The 25250-nt window shown below is 41.6% G+C and overlaps 1 protein-coding gene across 3 annotated transcripts in view; it reads left to right on the plus strand.

Moving 5' to 3' along the window:
- Positions 1-25250, plus strand: part of RAB1A (RAB1A, member RAS oncogene family) — a 29373-nt gene that overhangs the window by 606 nt on the left and 3517 nt on the right. For all 3 annotated transcript variants that reach the window (XM_040993320.1, XM_040993318.1, XM_040993317.1), the window contains exons 2-3: positions 18762-18834; positions 22851-22946. In XM_040993320.1, the coding sequence (XP_040849254.1) occupies positions 18762-18834; positions 22851-22946 (169 nt within the window). The remainder of the gene's footprint in view (positions 1-18761; positions 18835-22850; positions 22947-25250) is intronic.

The following is a 25250-nucleotide window of genomic DNA, read 5'->3' on the forward strand; positions in this document are numbered from 1 at the left end:
CTTTTTAAGGGGGAAGTGAAGGGTGGAAGAGCTCTGTTGGAGGCCACTGTCAGACCCCCGCACTCGCACTCTGCAGAGCTGTCAGAATGGCCGAGGTGAAAACCAGCTCTACTGGTCAGTCCTGAGCTTGGTTGGGTGCCTGTGCTTCCACCCTCCTCGGCAGGTTGCAGGTAATATGGATGCTTCTCGGACTGCGTGGGATTGAGGGGAATGAGGGGGAGAGATGGTGAGCCGCGATTCAAAATGTTCAGTTCTGTTTTGGAGTTTTGTTTATTTCTCCCCCTCCTCCGCCCCCCGAAGAGTTTTCTTAAGAACTCGCCGGGCCCATCTCCCTCCATTTTTTTAGAGGGCAACTAAATAATTTTATCTGCCCGTAGATCAAGGGGAGGAAAAAAAAAACCCACCAGAATTAAAGCCAAGGGGATTATCAAATGAGAGGGAAAGCTACTGTCACATTGAGAGAGAAACGAGTGGGACCTAGGATGGATCCTGTAGGTTTTGGATTACCTCCTTGAGTGCTTGCAGATAGGGAATGCGCTTCCGTGACGTGTCATGAAAAGTTAATGCATTTCTTTTCCTCACTTACTCAAGAGGTCACCACAACAGATGTGACACACCGGGCACCTTTCCTGGGAACTGGTATTCCCATGCTTGGGAAGATTTTAGTTGAGTTTGCCCCAGGGCCCTTAGCAGAAGTCCTTTTGCAGTTTCCGTATATAAATATACATTCGTGGATAGTTGGTGATTTCATTAGTATTATTCTTGCTTGTCAGAAAGCTTTTCAGGAGAATTTTTAAAGCCAAAATCACTATTTTCCCCTAAAAGTGTAGTTTATTTGTTGCTTTGTTCAGATACTAGTAAGCATATTCCCCAGAAGGTCTACCCTTCAGTTTAGCTGATTGTCATGTGTGTGTCACGTGGCTCTTACAAAACTCATTCTAACTTCAGATTTTGCAATACTGTGGTTTGGTGCTGAAATGCCTGCTTTTGCACTACACAGAAGCTATAATTTTTTGGCAGCTATGATATTTTATTAAGACTTATTTAAAAAGTTGAGGGCAGAGACATTTGCAGTGTTGACAGTTTTTTCTTTATCAAGGGCTCGGAGGACAAAGTTGGCATTGCATAGTTGCCCATAACTGACTGTGAGGTTCCTAATTAGTATTTATCCTGGCAGCAGTAAAGAACATGAAAAATTTTTTGAATTTACCTCTTACCAAGAGATTTTTTAAGGTCTCTGTTTTTCAAGGAGTTGCCTATATTTGCTACATGTGTTTAGTACTATAAATAGATTTTTGAGGATTAATTGGATTTATGCAACTTTGACAAATTTGTCAGCATCACAATTTGTGATAGGGATCATCCTTACTAGTGTAGTGGTGAGGTTCGAATTCTTGTGAATGACTCTGGAAAGTACTTAGAGCATTCTTTTGGAGGTATAATCCTTGTAAGGCTTTCTGATAGTACTAGGATATATAATTTTTACCCTCGAGGAACTTACAAGTGCAGTATAGAATGTAGATTTTATGCATATCTGATGTCAGGAGATACAGCAAGTTCCACATGTGCAGAATTGCCTGGAGCAACAGAATCTCCTAGGATTTTAGTGGATTCTGCTTGCCCCTTTGGTTTTGGAAGACTTTGGAGAAAAAACATGTTAGAATGTTATTGGAAGAGCAGGAAGAAGGATTTTTCCAGGGACAAAACGGAAGGATAACTAATAAATGGCAAGGACTGTAAAATTAAGTAAATAGAGTTCTCAGATCATTCTTTCTTTTAAAAACTCTAGATTAATGATCTCAGCAGAGCTACAGTTTAAAATTGTGCATATATTGTTTTCTGACATCTTGTTTGCCAATATATCGCTTACTATATTTGTATTCTGGACTGTCTGATAAACTAGGAGTTGGGGAAAACCTTCACGAGTGTTAGTGAAAATACCTTAAGGTGATGATAAGAGAGATGGCTATTTTAGGGAAGATCCGGAGGGCAACCAATAGCTAGATTTTTATCAGTATAATCTTATTTATCTTCTTTTATCCTTAGTGAACTTTGTAACCATGTTAAGGGTAGTTAGAAAACATTTGGAAAATAGGAGGATAAAAGAAAGCCTTCCTTTGAGTTAAATAAATGCAAGTCCATTGCTTTTAACACCTGTTCTAAACTATAAAATCTTATGCTTTCTCTTAATGAAAACCTTTGTAATGGGTGAGTTCCTTCTCTACCAGCATGCTGTCTTAGTAGTGAGGTGGAAAAAAGTAGGGGTGACTTCACATCAGCTATAACAAAAACTAGCAACTGAAGTGCAGACAGAAACAAGGAAAAATAGGTCAAAACCCTGTTTTTTATGGAAAGCTGAGGAAAATTTCTTTTGTTTTCTGTTTTTTAAGTAATGGGGTAAAGTGGCAGTGATTATTTCAGCATGTTGGTTAAGAAATATATAACATTTTCATACCAGAAACTTGCTTATAAGTGTCTGACTTCTACTGCATTTTTTTTAGTGTCAAAATAATTTTGGCTCCCTCATCTTTAAGTAATGTGTTAAGAATAATGCATGCATACTTATCTTGAGTATGCCAGTTAACCAAGAAAAAAAAATCACAGCTTGTCTACTTGGATCAACTGTAGTTAGATAATGTAAAAACTTTAAGATAATTATGTTGTTTTTAACATTCCACTGCATTCCCCCTTTAAAAAAATGGCTCTAGCATTTCAGAATTTTTTAGTCTGAAACATTTTTCTCTTTTGGCATTGTAGACTAAAGAAACATTGTACTTTTTAAATTGTCCCGTGATGTATTTCATGTGAATCTCTTTTTTTTTTAACCTCAGTGTTTGAATGTTAAAGCAACATAACCAATTCTGTCATCAGTATCATTTCATTAATATTTTTTTTAAAGATTTATTTATTTATTTATATTATTGGAAAGGCAGATATACAGAGAGGAGAGAGAGAGAGAGAGAGGAAGATCTTCCGTCTGATGATTCACTCCCTAAGTGAGCGCAACGGCCGATGCTATGCCGATCCGAAGCCAGGAGCCTCTTCCGGGTCTCTCACGTGGGTGCAGGGTCCCAAAGCTTTGGGCCGTCCTTGACTGCTTTCCTGGGCCACAGGCAGGGAGCTGGAAGGGAAGCGGGGCTGCCGGGATAGAACCAGCGTCCATATGGGATCCCGGGCGTGCAAGGAGAGGACTTTAGCTGCTGAGCCACCGCGCTGGGCCCCATTTCATTAATATTATCATTCCTGGCTATCATGTATTTTTTTGTTATAAGAAAAATTAGAAAGCAATTAAAAGTAAGGAGTTTTCTTTCTTGCCTTAATTAATTAATTGGTTATTTTATTGGTGATGGTTTCAGAAATTCAGGAAAGTTTTAAGAAAAATAATCCAGAATATGATCTTTTGATAATGATCTTTAGTTTTGGGGTAGTTTAAATTTCTAGTAATTGTGTGAAATTTTCACAAAATGTATCCTAAATGTTTGATATGAATGGGATGATCTTGAGATTGATTTGAAGATAGGAACTGAAAGTTTTACATTAAAATTGTTCATTTTCCTCATAATTAAATTGAGAGGTGTTGATAGTTTGTTACCATTAAGTATGGTTTCCTAGAGATGGGAAGAGTTTCAGAGAATTTTCTTTTCCATTCCAGCTCTAGTTGGCTTTTTTTTTTTAAAGATATATTTATTTTTATTGGAAAGAAAGATTTACAGAGAAGAGAAGAGAAAGCTCTTTGATCTGCTAGTTCACTCCCTAAATGGTCGAAATGACCAGAACCAAGCTGATCCAAAGCCAGGAGCCCGGAGCCTGGAACCTTATCCCTGTCTCCCACACGAGTGCAGCCATACTCCACTGCTTTCCCAGGCCACAAGCAGGAAGCTGGATGGGAAGTGGGGCTGCCTGGGCATGAACCCATGTGGGATCCTGGTTCTGGCAGGCAGAGAATTAGTCAGTTGAACAATAGCACTGTTCTCTCCCCACTCCCCACTGCTCAGTTGACTTTTAAAGAGAATTTTGCTTTCTGAATGATTTTGTTTTGTGATATTTTGTCTTTTTACTGTGTAAGCAATTGTAATAATTTTTTTTGTGTACTAACATGGTATATTCATATCTTAATAGTGTTTGTTTTGGACCACAGTTGTGTGTGTGTGTGTGTTTTCTCCTTGGTGGTTCTGACAATACCTGTGGGAGGGTTTCACTAGCTGTAGTTGTAATAGTTAAATATTTCTTTTAATAATAAAGAATAGCATCCTGGATTGGGTGTGTGATGTATCAGTAAAGAAACTGACTTAGCCTTAAGTATGTTGGGTGGGGGTGGAGATCAGTGCAATGGCTCAACTGGCTAATCCTCTGCCTCCAATCTTGGCATTTCTTATAGTTGGTGGTTGGTAAGCCAGCTGTTGCACTTCCCATCCAGCTCCCTTCTGAAGGCCTGAGAAAGTAGCAGAGGATGACTCAAGGCCTTGGAATTTTCCTGGCTTCATATCAGTTTAGCTCCGGCTGATGCTGCTGTTAGAGGAGTGAACCAGCGGGTGGAAGATCTTTGTTTGCTCTCCTCTCTGTAAATCTGCCTTTCCAATGAAAATAAAGAAATCTTTCTTTTTCAGATTTTTTTATTTTTATTTATTTCTTTAAGGTTTATTTTTATTGGAAAGGCAGATTTGTAGAGAGAAGGAGAGACTGAGAGAAAGGTCTTGCATCTGCTGGTTCACTTGTCACATGGCTGCAATAACCAAAACTGAGTCCATCCAAAGCCCTGAGCTAGGAACCTCCTCTGGTTCTCATACCAGTGCAGGGTCGTAAGCCCAAGGCCATCCTCTACTGCCTTCCGAGGCCATGAGGAGGGAGCTGGATAGGAAGTGAAGCAGCTGAGACATGAATTGATGCCCGAATGGGATTCCCGACCCTTGCAAGGAGCCCATTGAGCCATTGTGCTGGGCTTGGTTTTCAGATTTTCTAAATCAGCTTTTGAGTATTATAACATGAAGAAAATCAGAAAACGTGTTTAGGAGTGGCATTGTGTAAGATATTTCAGATATGTAGCTTATCAGCTTTTTATCACTCTTTGAACTACACATTGAGTTTTAGTAAGAGATTTGCACAAATTTCCAGCTTCCTCCCCACCCCCACCTAGAAGGGGAAGGGAATGGCCAGCCTGTTTCTCTCTCCCTGTGTAGATGATGGGGCTGAGCTTGCTCCTTTCATGTCTGGAGTAGAATTTATGGATGATAAACCAAGCCTTGGGTTTTTTTTTTTTTTAATCATCTTTTGTGTTTCAGATTATAAAGGAAAAATGGTGGAATGAGTTTAAAAAAAAAATTAGTTCTTAGAGCCAGGAGAACGAAGGGTTTGTGGGTTAACGTAAACATGTGAGAAGTAGAGCACAAAAGAAGTAAGAAATGGAAGGTTTTCCTGATACTTTTGTGACTGGCTCAGTTGGCTGGAACATTGTGTTTTATTATGTCCAAGATTGTGTTGTATTTCAGGTTTTTTTTTTTTTTTCTGTTCTGGGTTTGTAGATCTTTAATTACTTAAAAAAATTTTGGTTCCTTATTTATTTATTTATTTATTGTTTTTTGAAAGAGCAGCCTAGAGAGCTGTTTGATCACAGATGTCTGCAGCAGCTAGGGCTGGGCCAGGCCAAAGGAGGGATTTCCTTGTGAGCGTCAGGGCCCCCGCTACTTGGGCCATCATTGACTGCCCTCCAGTGCAGTGGCCTGAAGCTAAATTGGAAAGGGGCCTGAGACTCCAGCCTGGCTCTCCAACAAGGGATGCATGAGATGCAGTGTTCCAGGTGCTGTTTAATTGCTATACCAAAGGACTCCCTTAGGTGCTTCATTATTCTTCTTAAGATTTATTTATTTGGAATCCAGTTAGGGAGGAAAGGAAGGAGGGAGGGGAGGGATGGCGGGAAGCTGGATTGGAAGTATAGCAGCTAGGACTAGAAATAGTGCTCATGGGATTGTGGCCCCAGATTCTTAATTCTAACAAGTAGTTTTACATGTGCGTGTCTTTGCTCACCAGGGAGACTATCCTGTAAGAACAGGATTTTAAAAACAATAGCTAGTGTTGAGCAGCTGTTTGCCCTGTGTGCTGGTCATTTGGCTATGTCGCTATGTAAGGCTTTTCATGTACTCTGTACCTCCAGTTAGTAAGCTTCAAAAGTGGGATAATGATGGATTTATTGTCTAAAAGTAGTCCCTTATTGTAGTAATAATCAGAAAAATTAATCTTCATTGTTACTTCTCTGCCCATAGATATTTTCTAATAACTTGATTTAGGCCAGTTTACCCTTAACCCATTACTGGTGATTTATTTCTAGTAATACTTAATGTGCCTACTCCACGTGTGCCTATGTCACATAATGTCTTGTAGTTGCAAGCAGTTCAAACCCGTATGACTTCATGAATTTCTAGAATACCTGATTGTGTTAGTGTTGTTGCTTAGTGAGTAAAGCTGCTTGCTGCTGTGTTGACATTCCATATGAGTGGTGGATCCAGACCTGGCTGTTTCATTTCCAAATTCCTTGCTGTCCACGGGGAAAAGCAGTGGAAGTTGGTCCAAGTGGTTGGATTCCCGCCAGCTACATGGGAGACTCAGAAGTTTCTAGCTTCAGCCTGGTCCATTCCCAGCTGTTGCAGCCATTTGGAAGTTGAACCAGAGTGCAAGATACCTGGGTTCCTCACCTCCCTTTAACTCAACTTTTTAAGTAAATAAAATATAATTGTTTAAAAGAATGCCTGACTTAGAAGGTTCAACAACATAAGAACATTTTCGCCGTTGTCAGGATAAAGATGTGGAAATCTGTGACTTACAGTTTTAACTTTTAATCCTGTAATCTGAACTAATTTGAGTTTGAAATGTTGAGTTTGTTTGAAAATTATTTTGTTTTGGTAATCTAGTTCTCCTTTTCCTCTTTTTCCTTTTCTTTCCTATTCCTCTAATTTTCTCCTTTCCTTTTCATTTTCTTTCTGTGTCCTGCCTGCCTTTTATGGATTGCTTTCTGTTCCTGTTAGGTTACTATTATATGAAGTATTTGTAAGAGACTTAAAATACAAGGTCATTACCTTTAAGGAATATTAGTATTCACCATAAGAACAGTAAGTATGGGCCTGGTCCTGTGGCCTAGAGGCTAAAGTTCTCACCTTGAATGCACTAGGATCCCATATGGGCACCGGTTCTAATTCTGGCAACCCCACTTCCCATCGAGCTCCCTGCTTGTGGCCTGGGAAAGCAATCGAGGATGGCCCAAAGCCTTGGGACCCTGTACCCACGTGGAAAACCCAGAAGAGGCTCTGGCTCCTGGCTTTGGACTAGCTCAGCTCGGAGGTTGTGGTCATGTGGGGAATGAATCAATGGTTGGAAGATCTTCCTCTCTGTCTCTCCTCCTCTCTGTATATCTGCCTTTCCAATAAAAATAAATCAAAGATTCACTTGTATATTTTGACAGTCTCCATGTTGGTTATGGAGAATCAAAAACTTGGGCCATCTTCTGCTACTTTTCCAGCTCAGCTGGGTCTGGTGCCTGTACAACTTAATGTACTGTGCCACAACACACCAGCCCCTTTTTCTCTTTTTACTTTTCTTTTTGCTTTGCTTCTCTTTTCTCCCTTTTTCATCTTTCTTTTTTTAAATATAGATTTATTTATTTTTATTGCAAAGTCAGATACACAAAGAGGAGGCGAGAAAGAGAGGAAGATCTTCCCTTCTATGATTTTTGTCCAAGTGGCCGCAAAGCTGGAGCTGTGCCAATCTGAAGCCAGGAGCCTCCTCCAGGTCTCCCACACAGATGCAGGGTCCGAAGGTTTTGGGACGTCCTCGACTGCTTTCCCAGGCCACAAGCAGGGAGCTGGATGGGAAGTGGGGCTACCGGGATTAGAACCGGCGACCATATGGGATCCTGGCATGTTCAAGGTGAGGACTTTAACCACTAGGCTACTGTGTGCCGGCCTGACAGTTGGTTTTGATTTGGAAGTTTTTCATCACTATTATCTCTGTTCTTCCATGTGTACCTTAACATTTTCTCATAGAAAATTTTTTCAGTTTTTCTGAGGCTGTTTGCATGTGCATACACATGCAGCTGATTTCACTTTAGAAGAAGGTTGGTCAAGAGCATAGTCCTTTATCATCAATGTATGTTAGGAATTTAAATTTTTCTCTTGTTATTTGTTTCAAATTGGAAAGCGTGGACTTTGCTGTAGGTATTTAAAAGTTGTTTATGAAAATGATTCCTGCCTAAATAAGCTTATAAATGCAACAGTTAGTATAAGTTAACTACTGTGATAGATGTACAGAATGGGAGGACATAACGTGCTGCAACAGGGCTTGTGGTGACTCTTGCTCAAGGTTTACTCACGTTGGTTTAACTGAAGAGGAACCACACTGAGGGCTCTCCAGAACCCTTGATGCTAGTCTTGCGGTGGGTTCAACATGGAGAATTTGAGTTCCAGCTAGCAGCTGGAAAATTTACACGTGCAAATTATTTTCCTTAATCCTCACATTAGTTCTGTGAATGTCCTAGCATTAAAGATGGTAGGATAGGGCCCAGTGTGGTAGACTGGTGGCTAAAGTCCTCGCCTTGCATGTACCCAGATCCCATATGGACATCTGTTTGTGTCCCCATGGCCTCGCTTCCCATCCAGCTCTGTGTTTATGGCCTGGGAAAGCAATGTAGGATGGCTCAAAGCCTTGGGATCCTGCACCCGTGTGGGAGACCCGGAAGAAGCTCCTGGTTTCTGGCTTCGGATTGGTGCAGCTCCGGCTGTTGTGTCCCCTTGGGGAATTAATCAATGGACAGAAGATCTTTGTCTCTCCTTTCTTCTGTATATCTGACTTTCCATAAAAATGTATATAAATCTTTTTCAAGAAATAAAGATGACAGAACAGACGGAGAGGAATTAAGATTAAATGATTTACTGACCCATAGACATTAAGAGTAAGTGGCAGAATTGAATTTTTAACTTAAGGGCCTATGATTTCTCAGGTGTTTGTTTTCATTTTGCTCCATGTGGTTATTTACATGAATTTAAAATGCAGTCAGCTAATTAAGCCACTTATATTTTTTTATGATTACTGCTTTTAAAAATAATTGGTTCAGGCCTGGCGTGTTGGCCTAGTGGCTAAATCTTTGCCATGTATTGTGCCTGGATCCCATATTAGTGCTGTTTTTTGTCCCAGCAGCTCCACTTCCCATCCAGCTCCCTACTTGTGGCCTGGGAAAGCAGTAAAGTACAACCCAAAGCCTTGGGACCCTGCATCTGTGTGGGAGACCTGAAAGAAGCTCCTGGTACCTTGCTCCTGACTTTGGAATTGCGCAGCACTAGCCATTGCTGCCACTTGGAGAGTAAACCAGCGGGCAGAAGATCTTTCTCTTTTCTCTGCTTGTCTCTGTAAACCTGCCTTTCCAATAAATATAAAGCTTAAAGATTCTTGTGTGGCAAGGTCTTTTTTAAAAAGATAAAGGAGAGGGTTGTGAAGAACAGATTAGGGGCTTTGACTTTGTTCTTCCTCTTGTGTTAGGTTGGTATATTATTTTATTTTAAGGTTTGTTTATTTTATTTGAAAGGCAAATGTGTATATAGAGAAGGAGACTTGGAGAGAGACAGTAGAAGCTGGACCACCCAGGACTAGGAGCATGGAACTTCAGGACTGCCACATGGCTGCAGGGTCCCAAGGCTTTGGGCCGTCCTCTGCTGTTTCCCAGGCACATTGGCAGGGAGCTGAGTTGGAAATGAGGCTGTTGGGACTCAAACTGGCACCCATAGGAATTCAAGTCCTGGAGACTCAGGCTTAGCCTGTCCCTGGGTTGGTGTTATTAAGGCGTGTTTACCTCTTGTCAAGTTTTAATTCTGCAAAGGTTTCAGGGACATTAATTTCAAAGTGACCACACTTATGCTTAATTTCTTTATAGATGTCCTATAAAGGACAGTGGGCTATTATGTGTTATTTATAGTCCTCAGTTTCTCAACTGAGACTGGTGACTCTTTAAAACTTATTTACTTATTATTTATTTTGAACCTCAGAATTTGAGGGAGAAACTCAGATTATTCACTTTCTAGACAGCTACATTGGCTAGGACTGGCCAGGCTGCAACTAACAAGTGGAAGCCTCTTCTGAGTCTTACAGGTGCGTGCAGAGGCTCAAGGATTTGGGCCATCTTCCACTGCTTTTCCCAGGCCATTAGCAGGGAGCTGTGTTGGAAGTGGTGCAGCCACTGTAGGAGGCAGCTTCCATATAGAATGCCCATGTTACAGACAAGAGCTTCGTGCATGCCTCAACACCAACATCAGTGACTGTTTTTTTTTTTCCTAAAAAAAATGGTTTAGTTTTATTGGAAAGACAGATACACTGAGAGGAGGAGAGACAGAGAAGAAGATCCTCTGTCTGATGGTCCACTCCCCACGTGACCACAACAGCCAGAGCTGCACGGATCCGAAACCAGGAGCAAGGAACTTCTTCCAGGTCTCTCACTTGGGTACAGGATCCCAAAACTTTGGGCTGTTTTTTGCTCTCTCAGGCCACAGGCAGGGAGCTGGATGGGAAGCAGGGCTGTTGGGATTAGAACCAGCATCCACAGGGATCCCTGTGTGCCCAAGATGAGGACTTTAACTGCTAAGCTATCGCATAGGGTCCCTTAGTGACTGTTCTTACTGATTTCCACTTGGGGGCCTTAGAAGACCTGAATGTTCTGAGAATAAAAAGCAAGTAAAGCAGAGAACTACCTTCTCTCTTTAAAATTTATTTATTTTTTTAATTGTAAAAAGAGTTGGTGTGGTGGCATAATTGGCCATTTTTCCACCTATAAGCACCAGCATCTCTTATAGGCACTAGTTCATGTACCAGCTGCTCTACTTTCCCTCCCTGTGGCATGGGAAAGCAGTGGAGGACAGCCCAAAACCTAGGTCTCTGCACCTGTGTCGGAGACCCAGAAGCTCTTGGCTCCTGGCTTTGGATTGGTTCATCTCTGGGCATTGCAGCTATTTGGGGAGTGAACCAGTGGATGGAAGATATTTCTCTTTATAAATCTGCCTTTCCATTAAAGAAAGTGACTAAATCTTAAAAAAAAAAAAGGGAAAAATGAGAGCTCTTTCATTTGCTGATTGACTTCCTATGTGTCTGCAATAGCAGACTTGGGCCAGAAACAAGCCACAGCCAGGAGTGCCATCCCAGTCTTCAGGTCTTCCTGCCAAGTTGGTTGCAGGGGCCATCAGTAGCTGACTCAGGGTGCACCTTAGCAAAGAGCTGCAGTGATAATCCAGGCACTCTGATGTGCGATGCAGGATTTCTTAGAGGTGTCTAAACTCCTGTGCCAAACACCCAGATGTCCCTTTTGTTGTTGATGGCACACTTGGCTGTGAGCCGTATTTTCTCATCTCTTTTCCTTTTTTCTCTCCCATTCCCTTGCTTGCCTCCTTTCTTCTACCTTTCTCCTACCTTTCTCCCTGCCCCTTCCATTTCCCCCTCCCGTTCCCTTTTTTTTCTCTCTTTATTTTTCCATTTACTGAACGTATTTGTGGGTGTTTCTTAAGAGTCATTATTTGAAAGGTAGAGCTACAGAATTGTTTTTCTTTTTTAAAAGATTTATTTAGTTTTTATTGCAAAGTCAGATATACAGAGGAGGAGAGACAGAGAGGAAGATTTTACGTCAGATGATTCACTCCCCAAGTGACTGCAATAGCCAGAACTGAGCCGATTTGAAGCCAGGAGTCAGGAGCTTCTTCCAGGTCTCCCACATGGGTGCAGGGCCCTAAGGCCTTAGGCTGTCCTCGACTGCATTCCCAGGCCACAGCAGGGAGTTGAATGGGAAGCGTGGCTGCTGGGATTAGAACCGGTGCCCATATGGGATCCTAGTACATTCAAGGTGAGGGCTTTATCCTCTAGGCCACTGCACCAGGCCTGAAACAGAGATTTTCTGATGATTCATTCTCCAAATGACTGCAAAGGCCACAGCTGGACCAGGTGGAAGCCAGGAACTTCTGTATGGGTGGCAGAAGCTCAAGCACTCCGTTCTGCATGTTAGAGATTCTTGGATTGGAAGTGCAACAGCTGGGAGTTGATCCTGTACAGAAATGAGATACCAGATTTGCTGGTGGCAGCTTAACCCTCTTCAATTCTAGCTGGCCCCTTCATGTATTTGACAGCCATAGACCGACAGATCTTTGCTCTGGGACACATGGTTATGTGATGTGTGTATCCCACATAGCATCCTTTCTTCCTCCCTTCCTCCCACTTCATTCCCTTTCTCCTTCCCTCTTTCCCACCTTTTCTTCCTTCCTTTTTTCCTTTTTTTTTAATACTTTTTTTTTTTAAATTGGAAAGATATACAGAGAGGAGGAGAGACAGGAAGTGGCTGCAGTGGCTGGAGCTGAGCCGATCCAATCCTAGGAGCCAGGAGCTTCTTCCAGGTCTCCCATGTGGGTGTAGAGTCCCAAGGCCTTGGGCCGTCCTCTATTGCTTTCCTAGGCCACAAGTACAGAGCTGGATTGGAAGTGGGGCCGTGGGGCATGAACTAGCACCCATGTGGGATCCCGGTGTTTGCAAGGCCAGAATTTTAGCTCTAGGGTACTGTGCTGGGCCCTGATTTTTCTTTAATTGGCTTTAATTTAAAAGCCAAAATTACAGCAGAATTAGGAGAGACAGGGAAAGATCGTCTATCCCCTGGTTCACTCCCCAGATGGCTATAACAGCTAGAGCTGGGCCAATCCAGAGCCAGGAGTCTCCTCTGGGTCTCCCACATGGGTGCAGGGGCCCAAGCATCTGGTTCCCAGGCCAATAGCAGGGAGTTGGATCACAAGTAGAGCAGCTGTTATAGGATACTGGCACTGCAGGTGGAAGCTTAGCTTGCTGCGCTGTGATAAATAATAGCGCTTGCTGGACTTCCTGTAAATAAATCTTTTTAAAAGTTTTAAGTTTTTACTTTGTTGTCCAAGTAACGTGTGCTTAGTCTGGTGTAAAGTTATATACTGTAAAGGCACATGTAATAACTAGAATTTCATATGTGTCTCCAGTAAGAATTAAATAGTGCAACCTGAAAGGTCAGTTTTTTGTTGTTTAATGGAGCACACTCAGTGAGAAAGGACACTACTGTCAAGCTGAGTCATTACAGTACAAGGTGTATTGATTTTTTTTTAAGGTTTCTTTTTTTTTTTTTAAAGAATTTATTTATTTTTTTTTTTACAAAGTCAGATATACAGAGAGGAGGAGAGACAGAGAGGAAGTTCTTCCGTCCGATGATTCACTCCCCAAGTGAGCACAACAGCCGATGCTATGCCGATCCAAAGCCAGGAGCCGGGAACTTCTTCCGGGTATCCCACGTGGGTGCAGGGTCCCAAAGCTTTGGGCTGTCCTCGACTGCTTTCCCAGGCCACAAGCAGGGAGCTGGATGGGAAGTGGATCTGCCAGGATTAGAACCAGCGTCCATATGGGATCCCAGGCGTTCAAGGTGAGGACTTTAGCCTCTAGGCCACGCCCGGTTTATTATTTTAAGGGCAGATTTTACAGAGGGAAAAGGAGAGTTAAGGAGAGAGAGATATCTTCCACCTGCTGATTCACTCCCCAAATGGCTGCAATGGCCAGAGCTGAGCTGGTATGAAACTAAGAGCCTGGAGCCTTTTCTGGATCTCCCAAGTGGATACAGAGTCCTATGGACTTGGGCAGTTCTCCCTCTGCTGCTCTATCAGGCCGTAAGCAGAGAGCTGGATTGAAAGTAGAGCAACCAGGACATGAACCAGCACCCATATAGGACGCAGGTACCACAGAGTGTAGGATTAGCTACACCATGGCACTGATCCCTGTAATTTTAGGGATTTTAGGGATCAAACAGTTGCAGAAATAGTAGAGCTCCTTTGTACCTTTCACCCAATTCCGGTAATAGTTAACGTTGGAACATAGTTAAACTTACGGATCTTACTGCAATTTCTGCTGTTTTTCTAACGGTTTTCAGTTTTAGCATCTAATCTAGATTGCTATGTTATGTTTAGGTATGTTACCTTCTTTCAGTCTAGTTTTCCAGTTCTGTCTTTAAAAAAATTATTTTTATTTTATTGGCAGTAGTGAAGTGATTAAGGCTGCCACCTGCATTGTAAGGGCTTTGCTTTGAATTCCAGCTCTCACCTGCAACGTGTACTCCTGCTGATGTACCTGGAAAGCAGCAGATGGTGGCCACGTTCTTGGGCCCCGCATCTTGTGCTTGCAAGGGGAGGGTTGGCCAGTTGAACCATTACACCAGGACCTAAAATATATCTTTTGAAAATATTTTTGGGCCTTGTGTGATAACTCAGTTTCTGAATCCTCACCTTGCGGATGGGAAGATCTTTCTCTCTGTATCTCCTCCTCCCTGTAGATCTGCCTTTGAAGTAAAAATAATGATAAATCTTTAAAAGTAGATTTTAAATTTTATTTTAAAGGAAGAATTAAAAGTTTTGATGATATTTACATAGTTGATTAGGGTGGGAAAGGTTGAGGATTAGGGGAAAGTGGCTAAAATCATTGTTTCCAGATTTTCTCTTCTCCCTGTAACTGGGGGAAGAAGGGACATGGGGGGAGGGGAAGCCACACCCAACCTCCCAACTGCCTTAGTACCCAGGGATGGGAAACAGCCACCCAGTGTCATCCCAGGGTCCCCAGTGTGCAACATTCTGTAAGGGTTCTGCTCAGTTGGTTTCGATAGTTCTAGATGCTGTCAATCTTTCCTATCCAGGGATGAGGCAATCCTTCCAAGGTCCAATGGCTGACATAGTCCACCTTAAAGTGGACTATCTATTCACCCAGATATTTGCTTCAACGCTTGGCTGGGATAGTTAATCAACTTGTTCTGCTTTCCTTCCTTTTCTATGGTGCCTGATGTCCGCTGCAGCCCTAAAGGCCTGCCATGTTCTCTATGTGCATCTGTGTATGCTGTTCATGGCTCAATCTAAGCCGAATTAAAAAAAAAAAATTGCATGACAGATTACCAGCACTCATATTCACTGTGTTTTTCCTCAAATGCCTGCAGCCAGTCAGCAGTGGGCCAGGGCAAAGTGACGACTTGAACCTTAATCTGATTCTCTCACAAGAGTGGCAGGAGTTGCAATGCTTGAGCTATCACCACTACCTCCTCCAGATCTGTATTAGAAAGAAGTATAATAGGGAACTGCAGCTGGGACAGCTGTATATATTTGCTGGAAAAGAATCATGAAGTATAGCCTAGACTTAAAGGAAGAGGAACAAGGTTTTATCTCAAGGATTTGTGGCAAAACATTAAAACCATGAAAATAAATATTTGATTAGAGGCAGCATTTTGAAGCCATGCAGATGTTGTAGTTTTCAAAGTTTCATTTGCAAATGTTAGCATTTGTTGGTGTATTTTCCATGCAGCACTTGTTAATGTGGTTATTTACTAGTGATTTTTTTGTTTCATTCCTTCTGCATGGATTATTAATAATCCTCTTGTAAGGAAGATTTGTTATTCTCTACTTAATAATTTAAAAAATAGGTTATTTATTTTGAACAGAGTTAGAGAAGAGTAGACATAAATCTTCCATTTGCTGGTTTAGTCCCCTATTGGCCGCAAGGGCCAGAGCTGGATCTGGCAGGAAAGAGAAGCTTCATCCAGGTTTCCTACGTGAGTGCAGGGGACCAAACTCTTACACCACTTATCATGGTTTTCTCAGGCGCCAGGGAACTGGGTTGGAAGTGGAGCAGCCAGGATACAAACTGGCATTCATATGGGCAGCAGTGTTACAGGTGGCAGTTTTGCCTGCTATGATATAGTGCCAGCCCTTACTTAATAATTTATATCTTGAATAAGCTTATGGGTGTTTATTCTTTGGGTTGTAGTCTAATATATGGTTATTTTGTAGTTCATATAGTTGTTCTGAGGCCATTTTATCCTTATAATAACATACCGTTTTCCCATTGACTTTTTTTTGTGTGTGTGTGTTTTACCCAAAATGTTTGAGATGGCCCAAGATTTTCCTTAGTAAATCAGGAACAAAGAAATAAAGAGGAAATTGAATGGAAAAAAACAGATAGGATTTATTAAGAGGGTGAAAGTCAGAGAGACAGGGAGAAGGGAGAAATCTTTCATCTACTGGTTTACTTCCAAGATGGCTGCAGCAGCCAGGGCTGGGCCACGCTGAATCCAGGAGCTGGGACCTTCCAGTCTTTGAAGTGAGTACCAAGGGCCTTCCTGTGTTGCTTTCCCCAGTCATTAGGTGGAAGCTGGATTGGAAGTGGAGCAGCTGGGACTCAAACTGGTGCCTAAATGGTATGCTGGCATTGTAGATAGTGGCTTAAGCTGCTCTGAGACAGTGAGGCCCCAAAGAAGGTGATGTTTTTAATTGTAAATCTTTGTAGATTTCTAAACAAGCTAAATCTGGACTTGAGACTTCAGCCTGCTTCAGTTATTGTGGCCCTTTGGGGGAATGAACCAGTAGATGAAAGATCTCCTTCCGCCCCTTTTCTTACTCTGCCGTTGAAACATAAATCTTTTTTTTTTTTTTTTCCCAAAAAAGATTTATTTTATTTTTATTGCAAAGTCGGTCATACAGAAAGAAGAGACAGAGTGGAAAATCCGTCTGATGATTCACTCCCCAAGCAGCTACAATGGCTGGAGCTGAGCCAATCCGAAGTTAGGAGTCAGGAGCTTCCTCCAGGTCTCCCACGTGGGTGCAGGGTCCCAAGGCTTTGGGCCATCCTCAACTGCTTTCCCAGGCAAAGGCAGGGAATTGGATGAGAAGTGGGGTCACCAGGATTAGAAGCGGTACCCATATGGGATCCCGGCATGTTCAAGGTGAGGACGTTAGCTGCTGGGCCACCACTGTGCTGGGCACTTTAATCAAAATTGCCAGAGAAATAGAGTAGTAAATACATTTAATGTCTTAAGTTAGTTTGGTTCTTACTGAATTCTGCACTTTTGATTTCTAATTTTAATTTGCATATTTTTGTCACTTTTTAAAAAAGATTTATTTATTATTTTTTAAAGATTTATTTTTATTTTTATTACAGTGTCAGATATACAGAGAGGAGGAGAGACAGAGAGGAAGTTCTTCCGTCCGATGATTCACTCCAAGTGGGGAGCTGGAAGGGAAGTGGGGCTTCTGGGATCAGAACCGGCACCCATATGGGATCCCTGTATGTTCAAGGCAAGGACTTTAGTCGCTAGGCCACTGCGCCGGGCCCAGGTTGTCTTTTTTGAAGATTATATTCATTTATTTGAAAGGTAGAATTAGGGAAAGAGACAGAAATCTATTCACTCTTCACTCCACAGATGGCTGCAGAGGCCAGGGCTAGGCCAGGCTGAAGCCAGGAGTCGGAAGCTGATTTAGTTTTGTGAGAAGTTGATGTTTAAGATAATTATGCCTCAGGCAGCATCTATGGCCCAATGCAGTCCTTTATTATACTACAGTATGGTTTAGCTCATTCTGGGAATTTTTTTGAATATCTACTTGTTCCTTCTCTGTGCTTGGGGAAATGGGTGTATTAAAGCCATGTGCTGTATTGCAACTGCTTAAAAACCTCCCTTGCAGGGGGCGGGAGACTGTCTTATGGCAGTAGCTAGTATAACCACTGCCTAAGACCCTGGTATCCCATATGGGCACCAGTCTGTGTGTCTGCTCCTCTTCTGATCTAGCTCTTTGCTGTTGTGCTGAGAAAAGCAGTGGAAGCTATTTGCCCGTGTGGGAGACATGGATGATGTTCCTGGCTTTGTCCTGGCTCAACCCTGGTCATTGTGACAACTTGGAGAGTGAACCAGTACATTGAAGACCTTCTGTCTTGTCTTCTCTGTAAAATCTTAAAATAAATCTGAAAAAAAAAAATTCCTACTGATTAATAATACTGATTCTAACAAGTACTCACTATCGATGTTCAGTTTTTTAAGAATTTATTTGGTTTAGGGACTGTTGCGATGGCTCAATGGCTAAATCCTCGCCTTGTATGCGCTGGGATGCCCCATGGGTGCTGGTTCATGTCCCAGCGGCCTGCTTCCCATGCAGCTCCCTGTATGCGGCCTTGAAAAGCAGTGGAGGATGGCCCAAAGCCTTGTAACCCTACACCCACATGGGAGACCCGGAGGAGGTTTCTGTCTCCTCCTGGTTTTGGATTGGCTCAACTCCAGCCATTGTGGCCATTTAGGGAGTCAGCCAGCACATGAAAGATCTTTCTCTTTGTAAATCTGCCTTTCTGATAAAAATGAAGTAAATCATTTTTTAGTATGTAGAAAGTTGACTTCCTGTGTTGTGATGCTGTGGAGAAGCAGGAGTTTATTAATGTATTCATTTGAGAACCAGAGGCAGAGAGAAATGGCTTCCATCTGCTGGCTCCAGATGACTGCAGCTATTTTTCAAATGGCTGCAGCAGGCAGAGGAGGGCCTTCCCCACCGAGTTTCCCCATTGTATTTGAGCCATGATTTGCTGCTCAGGTGCATTAGCAAGGAGTTTGCATCAGAAGTGCAATAGCTGGAAAGTAAATTTACTTTGATACAAGTTTATGTAGCATTAGTCTCTTGGACTTTACCAGAGAGTGTATCACTTACTGTTAATTTTCATCCTTCCTCTGGAAGTTCATTATCTCAGATAATAGGTTGGTATTTCATATCTTTTCTGTAATTCTGTCATGTTTAGTGGCTCATGAAAAGGGTTGCTCCTGGCTTTTGTTATTGGCTTGGGGATTTCAGGAGCTGTTGTCTTCACAAAAGATATTATTCTTGGTTGTATTTTTGTTGTTCATAGAACTTAGCAATGCTTTGTATTAATGCGATTTTCTTTTTATCTTTTTGCAGTGATTATTTATTCAAGTTACTTCTGATTGGTGACTCTGGGGTTGGAAAATCTTGCCTTCTTCTTAGGTTTGCAGTAAGTTGAAATTGAAATGCCTTTATAGAGAATGTTATTCATAACATATGTTTTTAAGGTTGACCAAAAAGTTACTCAAGTAATTCTGCCAAAATTGTATATTTAAAGCCTCCAGTATGCCTCTTCAATTTATTATTTAATCTTTGACTGTTAATTTTGCTCTTGAAAAGTGTAGTTATAAAGTAATACTGTTGGTATGTACTAAGTATTAAAGTAGGAAATACTTGGTGATAAACCTAAAAGGTTGCCTGTTTTATTGTGTTAATATTTGTTCTTGAAGCCATGTTAGTAATAAGCATTGCTCTTGATGCTTTACTCACAGGAGAACCATTCTCATTAATAATGTGTTTAATGACATAGTAAAAAATGATCTCTTAGAATTTTGGATTTTGAGTATTTCTTAGTCCTTGTGAAGGGGAAGTGTAGTCATAATGGAAATATGGACAAGTGCATTAACAGGCAGTTTATCAAGAAAATTGCCAGTAACAAGGAAAAAAGTCAACTTTAATTATTGTTAAGGCATTTTAACCTAAAATAGGCATCACTCATTGTTTTTAAAAAAACCAGGGGTTAAACCAAATTGATTTAACCTTTATGATTAAATCAATATTGATAGGTGGTTTGGATTTCAAGGAGAGTCCTCTTGGAGAAGCCATAGAAACGAGAGGCTGTCAGGGTAACCCAGGGAAGTATTTTAATCACCCTAAGTCCTGTGCACCCAAAAAGAAACAGTTGGGGTAGGGACCATAATAAGGCTACAGAAGCACAGAAGGAAGAATCTCTTAGTTACTTTTGCTGTGAAGTTATTTGGATTACTAGTATTATCTGAGAGCAAAATTGATGAATGTGTAACTGTTTTGTGACCCAGGGCCTGGTGGTGTGGAATAGAGGTTTACAGAAAGACATACTAAGACTTTTGGATAGAAGGAATGGTATATGCCATGGTTTACAGGCAGGAGAGAAAGAGTCATTTAGGAAGCTTTGTAAAAATTCTGTATTTCTCACTAAGTACTTGACATATGGAAGTACTCAGTTAATGCAGTATGCATTAACTTCGTTTTTTTAAGAAATTATAAATTGAGAGACAGAGCGACAGATCACGAGAGACTGATCTGTCTTCTGATTCTCTCTCCACAAGGCCGCACTAGCCAGGTGGGCCATGCTGAGACCAGGAGCCAAGAACTCTGTGATTACCCACATGGGTGGCAGAGCCAGGTTGCTTTGGCCATCCTTGGCTGCCTTCCCAAGTGCATTAACAACTAGGATCAGAAGTGGAACAGCCAGAATTTGAACTGATGTTCCAATACCAGATGCCAGTGTTATAAATGGTGGTTTTAACAAGTGCGCCACACAATATGGCTGCTCATTTCATTTTGTTTTTTAAGCTTCACTTATTTTTATTGGAGAAAAGATTTACAGAAAGGAGATAACAAAGATCTTCCATCCACTGTGTACTCCGCAAGTGGCTGCAGTGGCCAGAGCTGAGTTAATCGGAGCCAGGAGCCAGGAGCCTTCTCCTGCAGCTCTCCCACATAAGTCCCAAAGCTTTGGGCTATCCTCTTTTGTTGTCTTAGGCCACAGGCAAGGAGCTGGATAGGAAGTGGAGCAGCTGGGACACAAACCGGTACCCAGTATGGGATCCTGGTGCATGCAAGACAAGAACTTTGGCCATTAGGCTAATGCACTAGGCCCTCATTTCGTTCTTTATCCACTTTTGATTGTCGCGTATACTTACTAGGCACTCAAGTACAAAAAAGGATGGCTTAAAAATGAATCCCTAGTAACAGGAGCATTTTGTCAAATTGCATTGAATATGATATTTAGCCAGTGATTCCAGATATGCACAAATGTGTGTTAGCAAGGTTAAGTTAAAACAGTAGCTGCTAGAGACTTGAAAGTCTCTTTGATCACAGTTTAGATTGTTTTTGTTTTAAACTCATACACTATTAGATTTAGCATCATCAAGATGGTTTATGTAATCCTGTTTTTTTCTTCAAACGAGGTACTTTTCCCCTGCCCTCCCATATCCTTCTGTAATCTCTTGTAAAACTGGATGATTTCTTTTTACAAATTAAGTAAAAATTTCTTGACTGTTTTGGAAGTGCTGTGTTGCTTATTGGTGTTTTATACTGTTATTTCTTTGTTTGAAAAGAACAGTGACAGTGGGAGACAATGAGAGAGATCTCTACTGGTTAATTCCCTAAATAGCTGCAGCTGTTTGGGTCTGGGCCAAAGGAAGGAGCCAAGAACCCCATTCTGGTGACCTGTGGGTGGTAGGATCCCAAGCAGTTTCCTGGCATACTAGCAGGAAGCTAGGTTTGAAGTAGTCAAGACTTGAACTAGCATACCAGTAGGTTTAACCCCATGTCATAAGGTCCACCCCCTGGCTGCCATTTTGGCTAGCATAGCTTATAGAACTTTTCATCATTATGGAAAGGTTGTGTGTGTGTGTGTGTGTGTTTTAAGATTATTTTTTATCAGAATGAGTTACAAAAAGAAGGAGAAACAGAGAGGATCTTCCCATTTGCTGGGTCAGTCCCCAAATAGCTTGAAGCTGGGAGCCAGAAGTTTCCTCTACGTCTCCCATGTGGATGCAGGGGCCCACGACCTTGGGCCATCCTCTGCTGCTTTCCCAGGCCACAGAAGGGGAATTAGATCAGAAGTAGAGTAGCTGGAACTCGAACCCTTGCCTGTATGGGATATTGATGCTGGCTCTGTAGGCAGAGGCTTAACTGGACATGCTACAGCACTGGCCCCAGAAAGTTCTTCTGGATAGTACTGTTTTTATTAGGTAAGTTTAATAGTATGTTTGAGAGGCAGAGAATCCCCGGTCAACTGGCTTACCCTCAAATTATGCTTATTTCTTAAGTATCTAGAATATTCCCAAAATGCCCAGAAAAGTCCTGGGCCCAGATGTCTCTAATGTGTGTGGCAGGAACCTCATTCCTTGAGGAATTTGTCTAGGTATTCCACTGTGGGATAGACATTTTAACCAACTTAACCTCTAGGCCAAAGTCTGTTATGTCTTTGTTAGAGTAATACCAAGTGGTGCTTTGCGAGTTAGGTGAGCATAACTGTCTTATCACAAGAAATATTTTAAGTTTTTCCTATTCTAAGTAAAAAGCTATGCTAGATACTTAAAAAAAATTAACACTGATTTAAAAAAATAGGCATTATGTTCACATTAAATTTTGTATACAGATGTTCATAGCAGTGTTCATAATAGCAAAAAGGTGGGAACAATCCAGATGTTCACCAAATGATGAATGTATAAATAAAATGTGTTATATCCTTATAATGTAATACTGTTTAATCGTAAAAAGGAGTAAAGTACTGACTAAAATGTGTGTGAATTTTGAAAACATATTAAATGAAAAATAAGACCATGTACTATATGATTCCATTTATTTGAAATCCCAGTATAGGATCATCCAGGCTCAGGAAGTAAATTAACTGTTGTCTAATCCAAACGGAAAAGGCAAATTGGGAGTGGCTGCTGATGAACACAGGGTATGAAAAAGAGTCAATGAGATAAAGGTTTTCTGTAATTAAATGGTGGTGATACTTAACTTTGGGAATATACCCATTGGATTGTTGTATGCATTACATCTCAATTTATACCTAGAAATTTAAAAAAATTTCTTAAATCCACAAGAGAGAAAAAAAACCATTGTTTTATGGTAGATCAGCTGGATGAGTGGGAGCAAGTATATTGCTGATTAGCAATTAGAAAAATCATCTATGGTCACTGGAAATTGAAACTAAAATTATTTTTTTATGTGATGATGTTGTATATAATTTGCCAAGCTATGTTTGGCAGAAGTGAAAAACAGCTAATTAAAAAATAAAACCAGTGTTAGCTCGACAGTGCTTTGTAATTAGAACATGACATGTACTGCAACAGAAGGGCATGGCTCTTGTCAGCATATTAGGAATTGTAAGCTTTATAAACTGTAAAAGTAAATATTATGTATTTTGGATTACTGTATTGACAGTTCTGTGTTTTTTACTTTCAGGATGATACATACACAGAAAGCTACATCAGCACAATTGGTGTGGATTTCAAGATAAGAACTATAGAATTAGATGGGAAAACAATCAAGCTTCAAATAGTAAGTGGTTTGTGGATGGAGTTTTTTTGGTATTTGTGTTTTATGTATGTATCTTTCCATACTAACAAGATTGAATTAAAGTACCTTAATCATCTGATAGAGCAGAGTCAGAATTGTTCAGTTTAAAAATAATTTCTGTAAGATTACATTCCTCATTGAATAGTATCTTCCTCTTAGCCTTCATGTTCAGGTGTAACATGGGTCCTTCTCAGAGTTACTTTTCACAGCCTTGAGCAGGGTAGGACAGAGATGGAGCCCGGTGGCATGCCATGCAAGGCCGTTCTATGATTGTTCATTGATTCGTGAAGCTGTTATGGAGTTGCTTTCATTTACAGCAGGAGCTCAGATGGATTCAGGTTGGAGACTTGATAAAACATGTTCCATTAGGAGGAGATTGCATACTAACAGAAGAGGCAGACATGGGCCTGTCATTATGAGTGCTAGTGAGAATTACATACAAAGAATTACATCCAGTTAGAGAAGAATGCACGCTCAGCACAGTTAGGATGTAAGGTTAGGCTCAGAAATTGGGACGAGAAACCCTGGGGTGACTTGTGTTTTGTCTGTTTTTTAGATTAGGATTGTTACCATTTTATATCTGCATCATTATATATTTTTAAGTATCTTTTAGATCCAATTTGTATCCTTACATTACTCTTGTTATCACAGCTAACAAAGTGGCAAAAAAATTCCCTAATTAGTTTTTTTTTTTTTAAGATTTATTATTATTTTTTATTGGAAAGGCGGATATACAGAGAGGAGAGACAGAGAGGAAGATCTTCCGTCCGATGATTCACTCCCTAAGTGAGCGCAATGGCCGATACTATGCTGATCCAAAGCCAGGAGCCTCTTCCGGGTCTCCCACGCGGGTGCAGGGTCCCAAAGCTTTGGGCTGTCCGCGACTGCTTTCCCGGGCCACAGGCAGGGAGCTGGAAGGGAAGCGGGACTGCCGGGATAGAACCAGCGTCCATATGGGATCCCGGGCATGCAAGGCGAGGACCTTAACCACGGCGCCACCGCGCTGGGCCCCCTAATTAGTTTTTAACGTGTCTGTTTTGGCTGTGCCTGGAAAAGGAAGGCATTTTACTGGTTGCTCCTAATCTTTATTTATTTATTGGAAAGTCAGATATACAGAGAGGAGAAACAGAGAGGAAGATCTTCCATCTGATGATTCACTCCCCAAGTGACTGCAATGGCCAGTGCTGCACAAATCTGAAGCCAGGAGCTTCTTCCAGGTCTCCCACACGGGTGAAGGGTCCCAAGGCTTTGGGCCATCCTCGACTGCTTTCCCAGGTCACAAGCAGGAAGCTGGATGGGAAGCAGGGCCGCCGGGATACAAACGTGTATTTGTGGCATGTGTGAGGCGAGGACTTTAGCCATTAGGCGTTTCATTGTTTTCCTTGGGATTGAGATAGTCCTTGCCTGAGATGGTTAATGTGCGGTCTCGAGCTGTGCTTCTTTGAATTAGATCCTTTTGCTGCTTTCCATGATGAAAAATGTACTGCCAAGATTGTATGTGTGTGTACACATGCGTGGTAGTGCTCTCAGGGGATGTGTACATGCAGACATGCTATCATGCCACTTTAGGACCTTTAAAAGCTTTTCTAACCAATACAACCTGTCTCTGTGTTACACTGAATTCTTGTTACAGTGTTACAGGCTGTAGGGAATATGGAAAGTATGGCATAGTTCTGCTCTCAAAGAGCTTGGAATTTTGGCAGTGAAGCCTGTGTTGTGATGTTGTAGGTAATACAATTACTTCAATTACTTCTGATGCCAGCATCCTATTTGGGTGCTGGTTTGTGTTGCAGCTCTCCCACTTGAGTCCAGTTTATCAGAGCCAGGGAATGGAAAGCAGCAGAAACTAGCCCAAGTGTTTGGGCCCCTGCCACCCTTGTGGGAGATCCTATATGAAGCTTCTGCTTTATCCTGGATATTGTGGCCATTTAGGGGAGTGAACCAAGATATTAAGAGATTATTCTTCTGGGCCTAGCACAATAGATTAGCAGCTAAAGTCCTCACCTTGTACCAGGATCCCATATGGGCACCAGTTGATCGTAGTGGCCCCACTTCCCTTCCAACTTCCTGCCTGGGAAAGCAGTAGAGGATAGTCCAAAACCTTGGGACCCGGCACATGCATGGGAGACCCGGAAGAACCTCCTGGCTTCAGATCGACTCAATACTGGCCCTTGTGGCTGCTTGGGGAGTGAAACAGCAGCCAGAAGACCTTCTGTTCTGTCTCCTCCTCCTCTGTATATCTGACTTTCCAATAAAAATCAAATAAATCTTTCAAGAAAAATTTCT

The sequence above is a fragment of the Ochotona curzoniae genome, unplaced genomic scaffold, assembly GCF_017591425.1.
Source record: "Ochotona curzoniae isolate NIBS_2020 unplaced genomic scaffold, NIBS_Ocur_1.0 contig_883, whole genome shotgun sequence".
NCBI lineage: Eukaryota > Metazoa > Chordata > Mammalia > Lagomorpha > Ochotonidae > Ochotona > Ochotona curzoniae.